This window comes from Anabrus simplex, chromosome 11 (genome assembly GCF_040414725.1).
Source record: "Anabrus simplex isolate iqAnaSimp1 chromosome 11, ASM4041472v1, whole genome shotgun sequence".
NCBI lineage: Eukaryota > Metazoa > Arthropoda > Insecta > Orthoptera > Tettigoniidae > Anabrus > Anabrus simplex.
In genome coordinates this window covers 115,352,497-115,369,363 of record NC_090275.1, presented here as the reverse complement: position 1 = coordinate 115,369,363, position 16,867 = coordinate 115,352,497, and the positions used below count along the sequence as shown (strand labels likewise).

Genomic DNA, 16,867 nt, shown 5'->3' with positions numbered 1-16,867 from the left:
GGGGAAGGGTCCTACATAATCAATATACAGGCGTTCCATGGGGCGCGACGCTTGATGCGAAGACAAAAGGCCTACCTTGGTTGACATGGTGGGTTTACTAAGCAAGCAGGTATTACAAGCCTTTACTAGTTCACGGATTTCACCGTCCATACCCTTCCAGATGAACCTTTCACGAATCTTCTCGCGAGTTTTAAAGATTCCAAGATGCCCCCCTAATGGGGTCTCATGATAGTACTTGAAGATCATAGGTACAAGAACAGCTGGAACGACAACTTTCATCATCTTATCATGCCTCGAAGGGCAACATAAAACACCATTCCTCAGTACATAAGGAACGACATGTTCCCCAGAAGAAAGGGTTTCCATTATCGGAGCCAGCGTCGGATCTTTACGTTGGTATTTTTCAATGTCCCTAAAGAGCATGGGAACATCTATTAAGATGGCATTAACATCAGATAGCATGGACTCGGGAGGAGATGAACTATCGACCGGTTCATGGGTCTCAACGTCGTTGGAAAACATACGGCTGAGTCCATCAGCGACAACATTTTCGATACCTCTAATATGCCTGACATCGAATTGGAAGGCAGAAATACGGATGGCCCAACGGGCTATACGACCAGTACGACGCGGCCTACCTAAGACCCAGCTTAAGGCTTGATTATCTGTCTCCAGGTCGAATTTGACATGTTCCAGATAGAGACGGAACTTTTCTAAGGCAAATAAGACTGCCAACCCTTCGAGCTCATAGATAGAATACTTGGCTTCTTGAGCCGATAGCGTCCTAGATGCATAGGCGATGGGTCGCCTCCCTAGTTCAGTCTCTTGAAGAAGGACTGCCGCAACTGCTGACGACGACGCGTCAGTTTGGACGATGAATTTCTTCGAGAAATCAGGCATAGCAAGTACAGGGGCATTACAGAGAGCTAATTTCAGATCTTCAAAAGCGGCTTGTTGAGAAGGTCCACACTCGAATTTGATGCCTTTCCTACGGAGAAGGTTTAAGGGCGCCGCTCTATTAGCGAAGTTAGGAATGAACTTCCTGAAGAAATTCACCATACCAATGAACCTGGCGATACCTTTGATGTCCTTGGGAGGTTTAAAATCACGGATGGCCTGTGTTCTAGAATGATCGACTGCAACACCATCAGGTGACACAATATGCCCTAGGAATGACATGGAGGGCTTAGCAAAGGCAACCTTGGACAACTTAACAGTTAACCCAGCCTTACGAAGGCGATTGAGAACTTCTCGCAGATGATCTAGATGTTCTTCAAAGGTCTCCGAAAATACGACGACATCATCCAAGTAGTGATACAAGTACTCAAATTTGATGTCAGAGAAGACCCTATCTAGCAGCCTAGTGAGTACAGCTGCTCCCGTGGGGAGCCCGAAAGGCACGCGTATGTATTCGTATAAATTCCAGTCCGTGGCAAACGCTGTAAGATGTTTAGACTCTTCCGCTAGGGGAATTTGATTGTAGGCCTGATTCAAATCCAAGATGGTGAAGAAATTGGCCTTACGGAACCATGAAAAACAAGAATGAAGGTCGGGAAGGGGCACAGATTGTAACACCACCTTCCGATTGAGAACCCTATAATCAATGACAGGCCTGAAGCCCCCTTGGGGTTTCGGGACTAGAAAAATAGGCGAAGAATACGCCGACTTAGAGGGCCTAATAATACCATCCTTCAACATCTGATCGATGATTTCTTTCAGAGCCTTCATTTTAGGTGGAGATAGCCTATAAGGTGGAAAACGGACAGGAATCGAATCCGTGACCTCAATTTTGTATTCGATAAGGTCAGTAACACCAGGAGTATCAGAGAACACCTCTGGAAACGACTGACACAACTTACGAATACTATCAGCCTGCTCCTCACGTAGATGTCTAAAGTCTAACAACATCTCATCCTGGGTAGGCGAAATAGATGAACATGACGCAGAATTACATTTTAACAAGGGGATTTTACAATTGGAAGCAAATTTGAATGTGCACGACTTACTCTGAAGATCGAGCACAAGTCCCGTGTGAGAAATAAAGTCAGCTCCCAATATGATGGGGCAAGACAAGTGCTTAGCCACAAACAATTTGATTTTCCATGTAAATTTAAAAATACGAATTTTGACATGTAAGGAACCTAGAATTTCTAATGGAGATGAATTAGCCGAAACATATTGAACATGAGATGAGCCATAGTCAGGTAGTTTACAAACAGATTTCAATTTTGAATACCATTGATCCGAAATAATTGAACAAACACTGCCTGAATCTAATAAAGCTGTTATAGGCTCATTATTTAATTCAATTTTAAGAAAAGGAACAGGTGCGGGGGTATCTGCCGCAATCCTAAGACACTCTTTGGGGCATTCAAAAGATGAATTTGAAGACTGAACGTTCCCTGAATTTACGACCTGTTTGCCAGGGGCTGAGCCTTGGGAAGCAGAATTAGTCGACTCAGCCGACGCCGCTAGTCACTTATTATTAGTGACATTGGTGGAAGTTGCACCAGAAGTTGAGCAGGAGGGGGTGCTATTTGAATTTGGGCAATTCTTGGCGATATGTGAGAAAGCCCCACATTTAAAACAGCCTTGTGATGAGCCAGCTCCATTATTTGCCCTACTAGATTTGATCAATGGACACTTGTTCCGAAGATCGGCGAGGTGGAGGCCGAGTATTACTAAAAGAAGGCGGGGGTTCTTTCGCGACACGCAAGGAATCGGCGTATCTAACTCCTTCCGCTGAGACGGCCAATGCTTCAAGTTCAGAGAAGGTTTGCGGGCACGCCGCGAAACACAAATATGACCTATAGGATGGTGAAATTCCTTCTACAATAGCCTGTACAATATGATCTTCAGGAAAATGAACAGCAAACACCCTAGTATAAAACTTAATGTCTTGTATGAAATCAGCCAGATTTTCATCCAATCTCTGTACTCGATAATAGTACTTCTGAATCAGAGATGACCTCGCGCGGGCAGGAATAAAATTTGCAAGCAAGTGTGCGTGAAAATCTTCAATAGATGACTGTTCAGCTATGGCTCATACTATTTTGTCTGAGAGAATACCTATTGCATAAGGATAAATTATCTGTAAAATTTGACACGGAGAAAGAGAAAAAACAAGGGCATGATCCTGAAATTCAACCAAAAACCTTAAGAAAGAAATAACTTCACTGGTAGTGTTAACAGAAAACTTCGAGATACCTCTGAGCAACATTGCCAATGGATGAGGCAAGCTGCTGAACCCAGGTGACATAGTAGGTAAAGGTTTCAGTGGCAAAGAAGTTAATTCAGAACGTACATTATTCAACGATGCACGGCGTTCAGACTCGTTGTCCAATGGGGCAGAGATCGTTTGAGCTCCAACGGTTATCCTATTGACTTCTCCCTTAGGAGGCTCTTCCTCGCTACCTACATTCACCGTGGTGGGTTGATCGATTTTGGGAGGAACTTCCCCAGTTAACAATTGGGTAACCTTACTGGATAATTCAGAAATACTTTCAAGCAACGTACTAGCTTCCTTCCTCAGAACGTCATTCAACTTCAGAGACAACAGATCGTTAACTCTATTTGAAAAATGAAATAGCCTGGCTTACACACGCTTAATTTGATTAGGAGAAGGATCATTTTTGTCAAAAAAACTAACTACAGATGCTAGCCCAGTAGTATTCTCGGTGATCGTGGAAAGAGAGTCGTCAATTTCTTTCTCTCCCAAATTGGGGATGGAAATGGGCAAATCTAGGGACTCTCTAAGCTTGTTTGTGTCTACCGCAACCGTGCCTCCAGATTGCACATTTCTAATAGTTAATTCATAGATCAACTCCTCCTTGCGCAAATAGTTAAGATGGAAAACATTGCGAGGGCCGGGCATGATGACAGAACAATTTTGAAAAAGAAAAATCAAAAATTTCCAGCAACAGAGAAAATTGTTAGAGTTCGGAACAAAACAATGTTTAGCCGTCAAAAGGGGCTAAATTGAGACCCATTCAGCCACGCTCTGCTACCACTTGTTACGGAGTTTTCCGTGGTAGTTAGAGGTGAAAGAAGGTGCGGGGGGTGAACAGGTCTCAGGCTACGAAATTAAAGTGAATTTAAAATTTAACAAGGTTATATTTTCTTAGCAAAAACAAGAAATAACAATAATGGCAGGTACAGAGTAGCAAAACCACTAATCGAGAATGTACAATTACAGAGTTACAGGATTTGGGCTCCGAGAGCCAGACACACAATTCTTGAGCAATTAGCCCAACTTTACGATATACAGAATTCAACAAAGGGGCAGAAGACCCCAATCATGCCCAGGAGCACTTGCTCCCAATTACATCATAAAGCCTCCTCGAGGCGCGCAGAAACAAATTTCAAAAGAGCGATCTGCTCTCAAAGATTAAGCCTATCAAAGGCCACACCAAACTCCACCTTCAAGTTGTCCTCTAAGGATATAAACACAGGGGTAAAAATACCCAACCTACTGAGGCCTATTAAGTGAGAAAAGTTAATTACATGGCCTCTAAAATATCAATTTGAGAGGAGGCGAACTTGCGCTCCTAATACACTTTGTTTAAAACCTACTTGGCACTAGGCCGTTAATGCAAGGGCTAATCCCATACTAAAGAGGTGACTTTTAGAAGGAAACAATTTACATTACGTTAAGGAAGAAACGGTTGTCAAAATAAGTTCACCTCAATGCAATATGAGAGGGAGCTCGAGAGGGTTAAGCACTCTCTATCCCAATATGAAGCTTGAAAGAGAATAGATACAAAGATTCTTTACATTTTAGGGAAAGTTACATGGTGGAAAAGCTTCGGACCCACCCCGAGAGTTAAACTGCTGAGCTAGCAAGAAAAGAAGTTATTAATCGGCCATTACCTTGTTGTTGAACTGCTGCCCGAAGGAAGATGCGCTTCCCGCCCCCTGCTATGTACTTTACACACTGAAAGATGTTACTGAAGTGGCGCAGAGACACTAAAATCAGCAGTTTTTATACTCTCGCAGAAAGTTCGAGGCGTTTCAGGAAGGACAACACCCGCCCACAATCATTTTATTGGTGGATAAAGAAAACCCCTACACAAGATGAAGAAGAAACACATTATTGGTGGAAAATTAATTAAAGAAATTCGGGATTGGCTAAATTCAAAACAAGGGGAAAGAAAGGGTTAATATTGCCAACTTAAACAATGACTGAAAGAAATTTAGCAAAGAACAAACTTTTGAAATTAAATTTTCTCCAAAAAAAGCAGTTCTTTCACTTCGCACTAGGGTGCACCGTTGTAGTTCTTCAGTAGTGTCCTCTAGAAGAGAATGTTCACACTTCTTACTACAAGCAAAACAAAAATACGTCGAAAACAACACAGTTCAGAAACTTCAAAATTTCCAAGTAGTGACATCTTCAGGGTAACTTGAAAATTAACACATACGACAAAGTTCAGACTTCTTCCAGTAGGGGGCGGGGGTTTCAACTGGCGCAAGGTTTGAATTAGCGGCGTGGAGGTGTACCGCCCGGTACAATTATTATTATGATTATTATTATTATTATCATGTACGTCACCGTTTGCCATCGTCAATTATTCCAAAACGTTATCCCTGGCATCATTTGGTATCCTAATGGACTTCGTTAACATTTAAAACATAGTACCAATTTCCAACGTAACCTGTTGGCCGTTACAATTTTGATTATTGACATATTTGTCCGGTTCCATGGCTAAATGGTTAACGTGCTGGCCTTTCGTCACAGGGGTCCCTGGTTCGATTCCCGGCAGGCTCGGGAATTTTAACCCTAACTGGTTAATTTCGCTGGCACGGGGGCTGGGTGTATGTGTCGTCCTCATCATCATTTCATCCTCATCGCAACGCGCAGGTCACCTACGGAAGTCAAATCAAAAGACCAGCATCTGGCGAGCCGAACTTGTCCTCGGACACTCCCGGCACTGAAAGTCATACGTCATTTCCTTTCTCATTGAAATATTTAACTCAATCGTCCATATCGGATTCGCGATTACTTTACTCAAATACACCAAAATGAAAATCATGTGCCTTTGAAACCTCAAAACAAAACAAAACAAAACAAAACAAAACAAAACAAAACAAAACAAAACAAAACAAAACAAAACAAAACAAAACAAAACAAAACAAAACAAAACAAAACAAAACAAAACAAAACAAAACAAAACAAAACAAAACAAAACAAAACAAAACAAAACAAAACAAAACAAAACAAAACAAAACAAAACAAAACAAAACAAAACAAAACAAAACAAAACAAAACAAAACAAAACAAAACAAAACAAAACAAAACAAAACGAAACAAAACAAAACAAAACGAAACGAAACAAAACAAAACAAAACAAAACAAAACAAAACAAAACAAAACAAAACAAAACAAAACAAAACAAAACAAAATCCACGTTCCTAGGAAACCTGTTCTGCCCGGAAATCGTTTCACCTTACCAAAAATACAACTAAACAACTATAAACATATATTTACTCTGACAGCTGAGAAGACCGTACCTAGATCAATAATTTCTACATAAAAGGCATGTTTGATATCCCACAGCTACGTTGGCTTGCATTACAGATATCCCAACACTTTTTTTGTAACACACATGATACAGGGAGAAATACTTCGACTACAAGCACACTAATGATAATACTGGTTTGTTTAATTCACGAAATCCGCGTCTCTTAAACATTTGAGACTAGGCTGACTACTGTAGTCCGTTCCCTCAAGAGTCTAACGTCGTTCTCTGCTATAATGTAAGTTTTGTCAATGTTTAGGACACTTGCGTTCTATTCCTGCTGAAGACGGAATAATTCCACTAAGAGAATCATAGTCTACGGAACATTTTTGTTGATGTTTAACAGTAGGCCTGCGGTTAGAGTTCTGGAGGGTTATTGGTTTGAGTACAGTTCTAAGTACTTTAGATAAGTTCAACGGGCCTTGTTTTCAGAATATTAGGGACACACTTAAATATTTATAATTCCTTCGCCTGACTCACTTCATCCGTGACTGTTCCACATGCGGTAAACGCTTAAAAATCACTAAAAGTACTTAGAATAATACTGTTCACGACTGTTGCTCGCTTCTTCAGCTATCCAATGAGCCTGACGCGAATCGACTGGTACAACGGCGCGGACACCATTAAAGACAGTGGGACACGTAGCGCTATTTGTAAACTAAATATCTTAGCTCAAACTCATTCGCGTATCAAATACTTGGTAAGAGTTCCAAAATGTATCCGGCGAATGCTGGTTCAAGTCCAATCGTAGATAAATATTGAATTTCACCTTGCGTGGTGGATTTTGACTTTTCAGTTTACGCATGCCACGCTAGCTGCTGGTAGCGACCTTCCGTCCTGCTTCCCGAAATATTGAAACATCGGCTTACGGGAGAAAGCTCATTGGGACTTACTCTCGCTTTAATTATACAAACTATAATCATCTTGACGACGGATTTAGGCTATCAGGTACAGTGCCGTATTATGGCGTGTGGCGTGTCTGTTTATTGGAGTCACTGAATACTCACATTTCTGGAAATTTTAACACGTTTTCAAGATGCTTAATTTGATTAGAGCCATGAGATGGCGGAAGAAGAAGGAACTCTCATAACAAGAATATACTGCGACATCATTGTAATAAGTGATACGAACTCAAGCACAGGAGTACGGCACAGAAGGTACTGAAATCGTCTGTGACGAAAAACTGTTAAGAAAGGTGGGGAAAGAATTACTGAGCCGTGAAAACGGAAGAAAGACCTCACAAGTTTATGACAACTTCATGGACGGAACGTTTTAAGGATACAGCAAAGAGTTCTGTCAAATGCTTGCAACTCACGGTGCAGGAAGGAAGAGACTAATAACATGCAATGTTCTCTGACCTGAATTCATGAGGACAAATTCGTGCAAATATTCGTTTGTAGTGAGAGGAGTTCCAAGAGAAGTTTCATTAAGTACCAAATTCTCTGAAATTATATACGAAAAGATTACGTCGTAAGTGATAGAAATTGATTGATTGAATGATTGATTGATTGATTCAATCATTCATTCATTCATTCATTCATTCATTCATTCATTCATTCATTCATTCATTCATTCTCTCCGGTCGTCTTAGAACCTCTTTTCCAGCCTGGAAGTATAAACAACCTCCTAGCACGACCGAATCAGATCGAAAAGTTCAGATCTAAGTAAAATTTAAAAGAAAGAGGATACTCAAGTCTGGATGAAGGAATAGAGAACACAGGTGAGCCACCTCACTCTTCAAAAGATGGAAACGTAGTCCCATCCCGTGACCTATGAACTGTGTATTTTATAAGTAACTGTCTGTTAAGAAGAAAATGACGAATTTGTTTTTATAAACACGACGAAATAGTTGACAGTTGAGAATGGCCTTTCATAAGACGGTTCTCTACATGTTATCCTTCTAGCTGAGTGCACTCTGACTTCCCTAGGTCAATTCTTGTTCTCTTCAGACTCTGGCCTTCGCTTTCTTTTGCCGATACCTTCTTTCTTTTCGTTCGGATTAGTGTTATTAGGGGAGAGTTGTTGTTCCCCACAGCCACCTGTTAAAAGACTTTTCAGCTCGTCGACAACTTTCCCGAAGTGTGATGGGAATGAACATCTATAGTCCATTTTCGAATCAGTTGACCAGCTCAGTTAAATGAACGACGGAACGACGTGTGAGCTGAACCGTCCCCTCTCGGACTGTCTGTGAGTGCTGTGTTCATCGTTATCAGCGTCTTCTCGATGACTGTAGGCCTCCATGTCGCCTGCTCTACATCAGCGCTCTGTTCAGAGTAGAACAAGAAACGTTGTCCAGTAGTAGCGGTACTTTGATCTTCTTGAACCCGTTAATGTCGTCCTTTTCATTCGCCCCTACATTTCTAACCCTCCTTTTGAATTGCCTTGCACACGCTGCTGTGGGCTTAAGACTGATTCTTACTGAATAAACCGCTGATATAGTTTGTGTTTTTATTTCAGGATGGAGAACCTGGCACCAGCACAGCTCCTCCTTCGGCAAGGTAAGATGTGTCTAGTGCAGTAATAATAATAATAATAATAACTAGCAGAATTCCCGTAAAAAACTTGCGGGCAGACGGGTAGATACCGGTATTCATTTATGTTTAATATATTCTGTGTATAACTAGTTCGCCATGGTCGTTAAGGTGAAGTATACACTGTCCGACATCGCGGTTTTCCGATTCGTGTCCCGTTGGCCACAAAATGTTCACCTTAATGGAGGTGGTGGCATACAATTTATAAACACTAGATTGCCAGACAAAAGCCTGGATTAAATTCCGTAGTGCCCATACGGAGTGAGGGCATATGACGCTGTTGATGATGATTTGTCCGTCAGATGGGGATGTAACGCCTTGAGCAGACACCTTGTTGCTATTGGACAGGAGTAGGCCACGTGCTGTCGCCAAGTTTCACCCTATCCGTTCCTACCATCATGTATCACGTGCTTCATCGCATTTCATACCCGAGCCTGTAGAGGAATGGAGCACATTCTTTGTAAAGTTACTTTTTGTCAGTGTTGCAACTGTAAAGCACTCTCGACATTCCCACGGCTGAAACCTGCACGTTCCTGTGTTTCCCTTCGAAACCAAATGCCGAGCGAACTGGAAAATGGTGCCACTTAAAGGAAAATGGAAGCGTTTTACCTGAACGAGTTAAATCATCTCGAGGGAATATAGATATTTGCCTATTTTCAAGGTACAATGCACCGATCGACCGTGCTACTAACATAACAACTTTTCTATTAAACATTGTTGTGGCATCACATAAAATAAATTTCATCGTAAAGTCCGTATTGTCGTACGTATACTTTTAGGTTAAGTCGATGTTCCACCTTTACAGTACCATAAGTTTATTGTCTAATTATTTAAACAACTTTATTAACTATGACGGGACATGATTCGTCTAATTTGTAGACATCATCAGCCGTAAGATATTTAAGAAAAAGCACAAAAAAGACGTGTTCGGCAAACCGATTTATTTTAATGTGTTGTTCTGTCCGTGTTTTTTGTGTGCTTTTTCTTAAATATCTTACGGATGATGATGTCTACAAGTTAGACGAAACATGTCCCGCCATACTTAATAATGTTGTTTAAATAATTAGACAATAAACTTGTTGTGGCATGTCAAGGATTTAATTGATATAATTGTGAGTTGCTCCCCGTTTGCTACGAGCACGCTGTCACCCAAATCACGTTCGAAAATAGGCACATCAGCCTTTTGTTCGTAGTTCCGTCTTCCTTGACAGTAAGTTATGACACGAATGATGGACTGACATTCCTAACTACCGCAGTGGAAGAAGTTTACATCCTCAGTGTTAAATTTACAACACGGAAAAGGGACTTACGCATTTCTTTGGCATTATTTCTAGCTAGGAAATAAAGGTAAAACTACAAAGAGACAGCGACACTGCACCCAATAGCTTCTCTTCGATTCACTCCAACACAACACATCGCATGCCTCAGCGCTACCGTTATCCAGGTCGCCTTGAAGTAGTGGCGAGCGATTTATCGAATCAGAATGCTACTCTAATAATTTAACACTTTACGGCAATGTTTCATGCTTTTAAAGGCACTCTGCAAATATACAGGCGATGAGCTTTACGATGGCCATCGGTTCAATCGTTCTCTCAAAATCACTTCAGCCTCTTCTTTTACATACATAGAAAATAATAATAAGAAGGATAATGATCATTTCAGTAATAATAATATTTTATGATGGAGTGTGGGAGATCATTCATGAGGCACTTGTGGAGGGTTCGTATGGGATTGTTACCCACTGAAAATCACACACCCTTTTCACACCACGCGCATGTCTGCCCGGGAATCGCTCTCGCATTACTTCAGGGCGGCACCGTGGTTTTGTAGTATACTCCTCTTATTTTTTTCGCTTATCCTTTACTGACTTTCAAGAGCATCCAGGTCATTCTTTTACTCTTGTAGGATAATTTCTGCGTACGCAGCTATCTGATCCCAACACTCATGGGCCGTAACATCGCTAGGACAATAGATGCAGGTGTCAATTTCCTTGGTCATCTTCCAAACATCTTCTTCATGTAGACCAATGCTCACATTCAAGGAAGGAGTTCAGTACATCGTCAGCATCATTACAATACATAATGGATCGCTCGCTGTGCCTATTCCATGTACACATTTTCTAAAGTAACCATGGCCTGTCAAGAGGTGCGTCAGGTAATAATTAGCTTTTCCGTGCGCCCGTGCTACGCAATTCGCTAAACATGGTATCAGCCGCTTAGTCCATTTCTCTCTTGGAATTTCCTCGCAGGTTTGCTGCCATCGTTTCATTCGTTCGCCGTAAGCCAACTTCTTGGCGCATTTCTTTCCTAATTCTCCTTGCTTCCATTCTCTGTAGGGAAAGTAAGTCAATCGGTGGTACTGCTGCTACCGTAAGGATCGCAGGTTCGGATACCGTACGATATGCGGTTGTAATTTTTAAAGACGATCTCCGCTGTACTGCAGCTGTCCTTCATCTGTATTCTTCATACTTCAAAGACTCAGCCCTAATTTTTGAACCATATATAAGTACTGATTGAACTATCGACGTCAGAAATCGTCTATTTCTGGATTTCTGATATTTTGCATTGCTCATTAATATGGTTAGCGCAATAGTTGTTTTCTCCGCCCTGTTTACCACACGTTATGATACCAGAATATAGGTTTGGTATCTAGTGTTACGCCAAGATACATTATAGCCTACTTCTAGATATTTCGATCACCACCCTGCGTTGGTATGATGAACATAATTATTTTCTCTGGTCGTAAGAACAGTCTCTCTTTTTTGATCAGCTGGAAGTAATCCGTGATTCGCCATCCGTTCTTTAACACGTCGCATCACATGATAGAGTTTAGATTGAGCCAAGTCCAAATCTCGAGTTACTATCAAAAACGCTATACGCTCAGCATACCCAAGTAGCAAAGTGTCTTCCAACATCTCCAGTCGCAATGAGCAGTCATACATGGTGTTCCAAATACTAGGTCCAATGTTAGACACTCATGCTGCACCAGCTGTGAGAAGTCCATAGAGTGCGATCTTTCAAATACCTTCTTATTATGCGGGTGTGATACTCTGGAGGTTTAAATGATACTTGAGACGCTTCCAAAATATAATTTCATCTTGCCGAGTTGAAAGTGTTCTAAACATCCAAAGTCACAAGAGGCGTCACTTTCCTAGAATGATGATAACGCACTTCCCGCTGTGTTCGCCACTTCTTGCACTTCATCAATTGTTGACTGTCCTCGCCGAAATCCGTTTAGACGATCAGATAAATCAACTTCTGAATGGACTCCTTATAAAATATTTGGCTGTTGAAGTTTATCTAAAACATTCCCAGCAGTATCCAGCGTACGTAGATACGAGATTTCCCTTTGCCTACTAAAACGTATTAGATATTTTTACAGCGACCAGTAACCCCCACCCGATATCTGGTAGCTGTTATACATTTTTTTTGAAGTATCTGTGTACAGAATTCTGTTATGACCTTTAATATCTCTGTTGGAATGCCATCTGATCCTGTGGCCTTTTCATTCCTGAGGGAAGTAACAGCTGTCGTTAACTTTTCTAATGAAAAAGTGGTATATCATCTACATCTTTCTTGTCCTCATCATCAATTCTTTCAGGATGACCTGTGAATAGTGAATTCACTATATTCACCACGGTGTTTGAGTCGATAGTCGAATTTGAGGGATTACCAAGTTTCTTCATAACGATCTTATATCCTAGTCAACTTCCTTAGCCAGCTTCCAGCATTTATGGACTTTACTCCTTTTTATTGCATTTCTGAGTTCTCTCTTTGCTGACTTATACTCCTCTGTGAGAGAGATATATTCTAGGCTGACTCGCGATTTCTGTGCCTTCCGTCTAAATCGCAAACAGCATCTGCTCAATTCAGCAATTACTTTGGTCCACCAGTACAGTGAACCTTTTTCCGTTTCGTGGTGTGTTTCTGGTCATAAACAAATCACATGCTCCCTGAATGAGCTGCTTGGAGAATTCAACGCATTACTCATGCACTTCATTTCCCTCGTTCAGCTTGTCACTCCATCCCATTCTTTAAAACCAGAAGATATTTATTTCTGTCCATTCTATCTGTATCCCACCGTGTTGATTTACAAGTTTCAGTATTTAGCTGTGGAAGATAATGCACTGTAGATCACTTCCCATGTAATGCTCTCTCACTTGCCATCCATTGATTTTTGACACAGCGTCCTCTGGTGCGGTATAGTTCCTTTACAAGGTGGTCGCCGAAAGTTTAGCACATTTCCAGCATGAATGACCTTCAGACCCAATTCTCTAGAGTCTGTCTGCGGCATGCCTCTTTTTAATCCTTGGGCATAAAAATCACCATGAACTATTAAAAATCGCCCATCCTTGTAAAATCTCCTCAAGACCATCCAGCTTTGTATGAAAATCGAAGACTGACTGACTCGAGTAAAATAATAGCTCACAAAAGTGAATTAACCAATTGCGAACAAGACGAATCCATCTCCACGAACTTGGTTTGTTACTTGATATTTATCTAAATGTTGTATCCAAAATGCAGCTGTTCATGTGTGATCCCTAGTCTGATATCTTTCACTAAGGATAAAAATATCTACTCCTCACTCAAAGGTCATTTGCATCACGTGTTAATTTGCAGTTCGATTCCTGTGTATGTTTGCCTGAATAATTTGCATCATTGACCACATATTTCAGACTTTCCAAGTGCTTCAAGAAACACTATGTACGCTCCTATACCAGAAACACGATTTTGTTTAAGTTTCTTCAACATCCATATCCGTACAACTTATACATCCTTTACAACCTGCAGCCTTGTGTCCAGCTTCTCCACATTAAAAGAAAGCAAACATCTGTCCGCACCTTCGCAGTTACGTGCCCGTTGCATAAGACAAACATCTAAAGTACGAGATACCATGACCATTTTCCGGAATCTACAATACAGCTATTCTATATTCCAATAGTTTCTGAAACTCTATCTCTATAATCTCTGCCGTTCGGATTTATAATTGAGACATTAATTCTCTTCCGAAATTCCCAAGATCCCGTCTTACAGCTTCCTCTACATTTAAAGCACTGGTGACACTGTCCATGTCGCGAATTTCCAAGGTTGTACAAGGTTTAAAGTCTTCACATCCCCATCTCGTCAGAGAACATTGCTCAGATATGTATTACAATGATCTCTATTCCCACAACGTCTGGTTTCATTTAACTAGAGAAGAATCACCGCAGCTTGTGTTTTGCGAAGTGATCGAGTGCCCAATCGACTGTCTTATGGTTTTTATTTTACTTCGAACATCCTTCAAAATGTACGGGTAGGTCTTGCCGCTCGCTGTACTGATCAGGACAGCTTTCAAACGACCCCATGATTTTAACTGAGTCCGTTTCTCTCGAATTTCCCCGCTAACAGTGCCTTCCTTTCTGCGAGAAACGGCTCCGTCTCTTGTATGCTGAATATTTTTATTCCTAATCGATTCTCTCCTCTTATTCTTTTTGGAGGGAAATGTTACCCATTTCCATTGTCACCCCCCCCCCCCCCTCTTCATTTGTCACTAAAGGTGTCACAACCAAGTTATCTATCCCTTTAGCTGCTGATTCCTGTTTAACATTTCCCCACGTTTCCGTTAACCATTCTGAATTTCCGTCTTCAACTTCATATGTGAAATATCAGAATATTTATCACTAGTGCCCGAGGAGTCTCAAAATGTTCCTCCTCCCTGCTATAATTGAATAGTAGGTGACAATTGCTTGAACTTCCACGAGTCTGTCTGACATATCGCTCCTTGCTCTCCACTCCTCTTGACCCCGCTGGGTTTCATGTAGAGCGTGCTGCTGGGCGATGGTATGATTTCCCGAATGATGTCCCTAGATGGCCTTAATTCTCGCACAAACCTACTGTTTTCTTCAACCGCCATAACTACTCTTTGGCTGTGGTAAACTTCTGAGCTCGCTATACGTTTATGCTGAGAACCTTTTTCATTAGATTGTAATATTCTTCCAATACACTCACCGCGGTCAAGATGCCTTCCTTTGTATCTTCCGTAATGTATCCCTCTGTACTCGCTAGGCTTTCCAGTTTTTGTAGAGCATATTCTGTACGTTCAACTAGTATGACCACCGTTAATGATAATAATCCTACTTCAGAAGTCTCAAGACCATTCCTCCTTGGTTGGTAGATATCGATAAGGTTATTTTAAAATATGGAATCTCAGAAACAGACATTCCACTCGGAGCACCACTCAGACAAAATCTTGGACAGGTTCACCAAAGAGAAGGCAGAACAACCCTGGTTCCGTTCCGTACGCGTTGAGGTGGATCAGTTGTGGCGGGGCTTTTTGACCGGATGCGTTTCCTGATGTGAATCTCATCAGAGGAGGTAACGAGATGAAATGAATGACGTGATATATGGTGGTAGGAAGGGAGAGGGTGCCGGCACATAGCCTACTCCCGTCAGATAGCATCAAGGAGTCTGCTCTAGGCTTGACGTCCCCTTCTGAGCGTCATGTGTCCTCACTGCGGAGAGGTTTGTAATTGAATCATCATAACCAAGGTTCGAATGTTAAAGGAAAATCGCATTTCTTTGCTGAGGTTTTTTTTACCAGAAATCAGAGAAATAAGTGTGGATGAGGCGTTGGTCCCTGACCTCGTTCAATACATATTTGGGACATTTTATTCCTTTTTGTGAAATTTTGCTTATCTTAAATGGAGATTTTTTGTTAAATTGAACGGTACATGCAACACAGGATTTCAATATACTATAGTAGATGTAGTTTTATAGGCAGCAGGTTTAGAAGACAGGAGATGTTGAACGAATTGAACCTGAATGAGCTGTCAAGTAGCTGTAGCTCTGTATTATTTGCTACCTAACCCGCAAATGTTAATCTCTCTATTAATAATAGTAATAAATTCAGACAAAACAAAAGTGGTAAGCAAAGAAAAAAATAAAGCTGCTCTGCGAGGGAACCAGCTCAGTAACGTTGAAATTTATTTTTACATAGGAAGCAAAATAACAACTGATAGCCGAAGTAAGGGCGATCTGGTCAGCAGAACTAACCGGCAAAGGTAGCTTTCAATAAAAGATAAAGCTCTCCCCATCTAAAAAATTAGATTAAATCTGATGAAATACTTATTTAACGCATATGTATGGAGCGTATTTGTGTACGGAAGAGAGACCTGGACACTAGAGGAGGCACAGAGTGTCAATGGTGCTGTAGACGAATATTTAAAATTCCTTGGACAAATTGAGTTACTAAGGAGGGAGTAACGGAAAGAGATGGAGAAAACCCGAGCTTGTCAATGAATATGGAGAAAAGATGAGATACATGGATTGGACATATACTGAGACCAGCCTTCATCCTGGAGGGCTCTGGGGACTGAAGAACTTGTAAGGAACTGGAATATATTAATTAACTGGTGGAGGAGCTGGAATACCTGCCTTCTGTAGAGAATGGCACAAAACTAGGACCTTTGGAGGGCTGCTGCCAAACAACTTTAGTGTTGTGAACTTTAGTACTCGGTAATAGTAATAATAATAATAATACACTGACTGACAGTGACAATGCAACACCAAGGAGGAGTGGTTCGAAAGGGATGAAAGTTGGGGAAAAAACAGAGACGGCACGGACGAATAATTGAAGTTTATTTCAAACCGATATGCAGGTTACACAATGCGCACGGCATCGACTCAGTAGGATGTAGGACCACCGCGAGCGGCGATGCACGCAGAAACACGTCGAGGTACAGAGTCAATAAGAGTGCGGATGGTGTCGTGAGGGATGGTTCTCCATTCTCTGTCAACCATTTGCCACAGTTGGTCGTCCGTACGAGGCTGGGGCAGAGTTTGC

General features: G+C 41.3%; 1 protein-coding gene across 1 annotated transcript in view; it reads left to right on the top strand.

Moving 5' to 3' along the window:
* The window catches only part of LOC137502724 (uncharacterized), a 77,788-nt gene that overhangs the window by 29,531 nt on the left and 31,390 nt on the right, over positions 1-16,867 (top strand). The window contains exon 2 of the mRNA XM_068229743.1: positions 8,973-9,013. Within this exon, the coding sequence (XP_068085844.1) occupies positions 8,973-9,013 (41 nt within the window). The remainder of the gene's footprint in view (positions 1-8,972; positions 9,014-16,867) is intronic.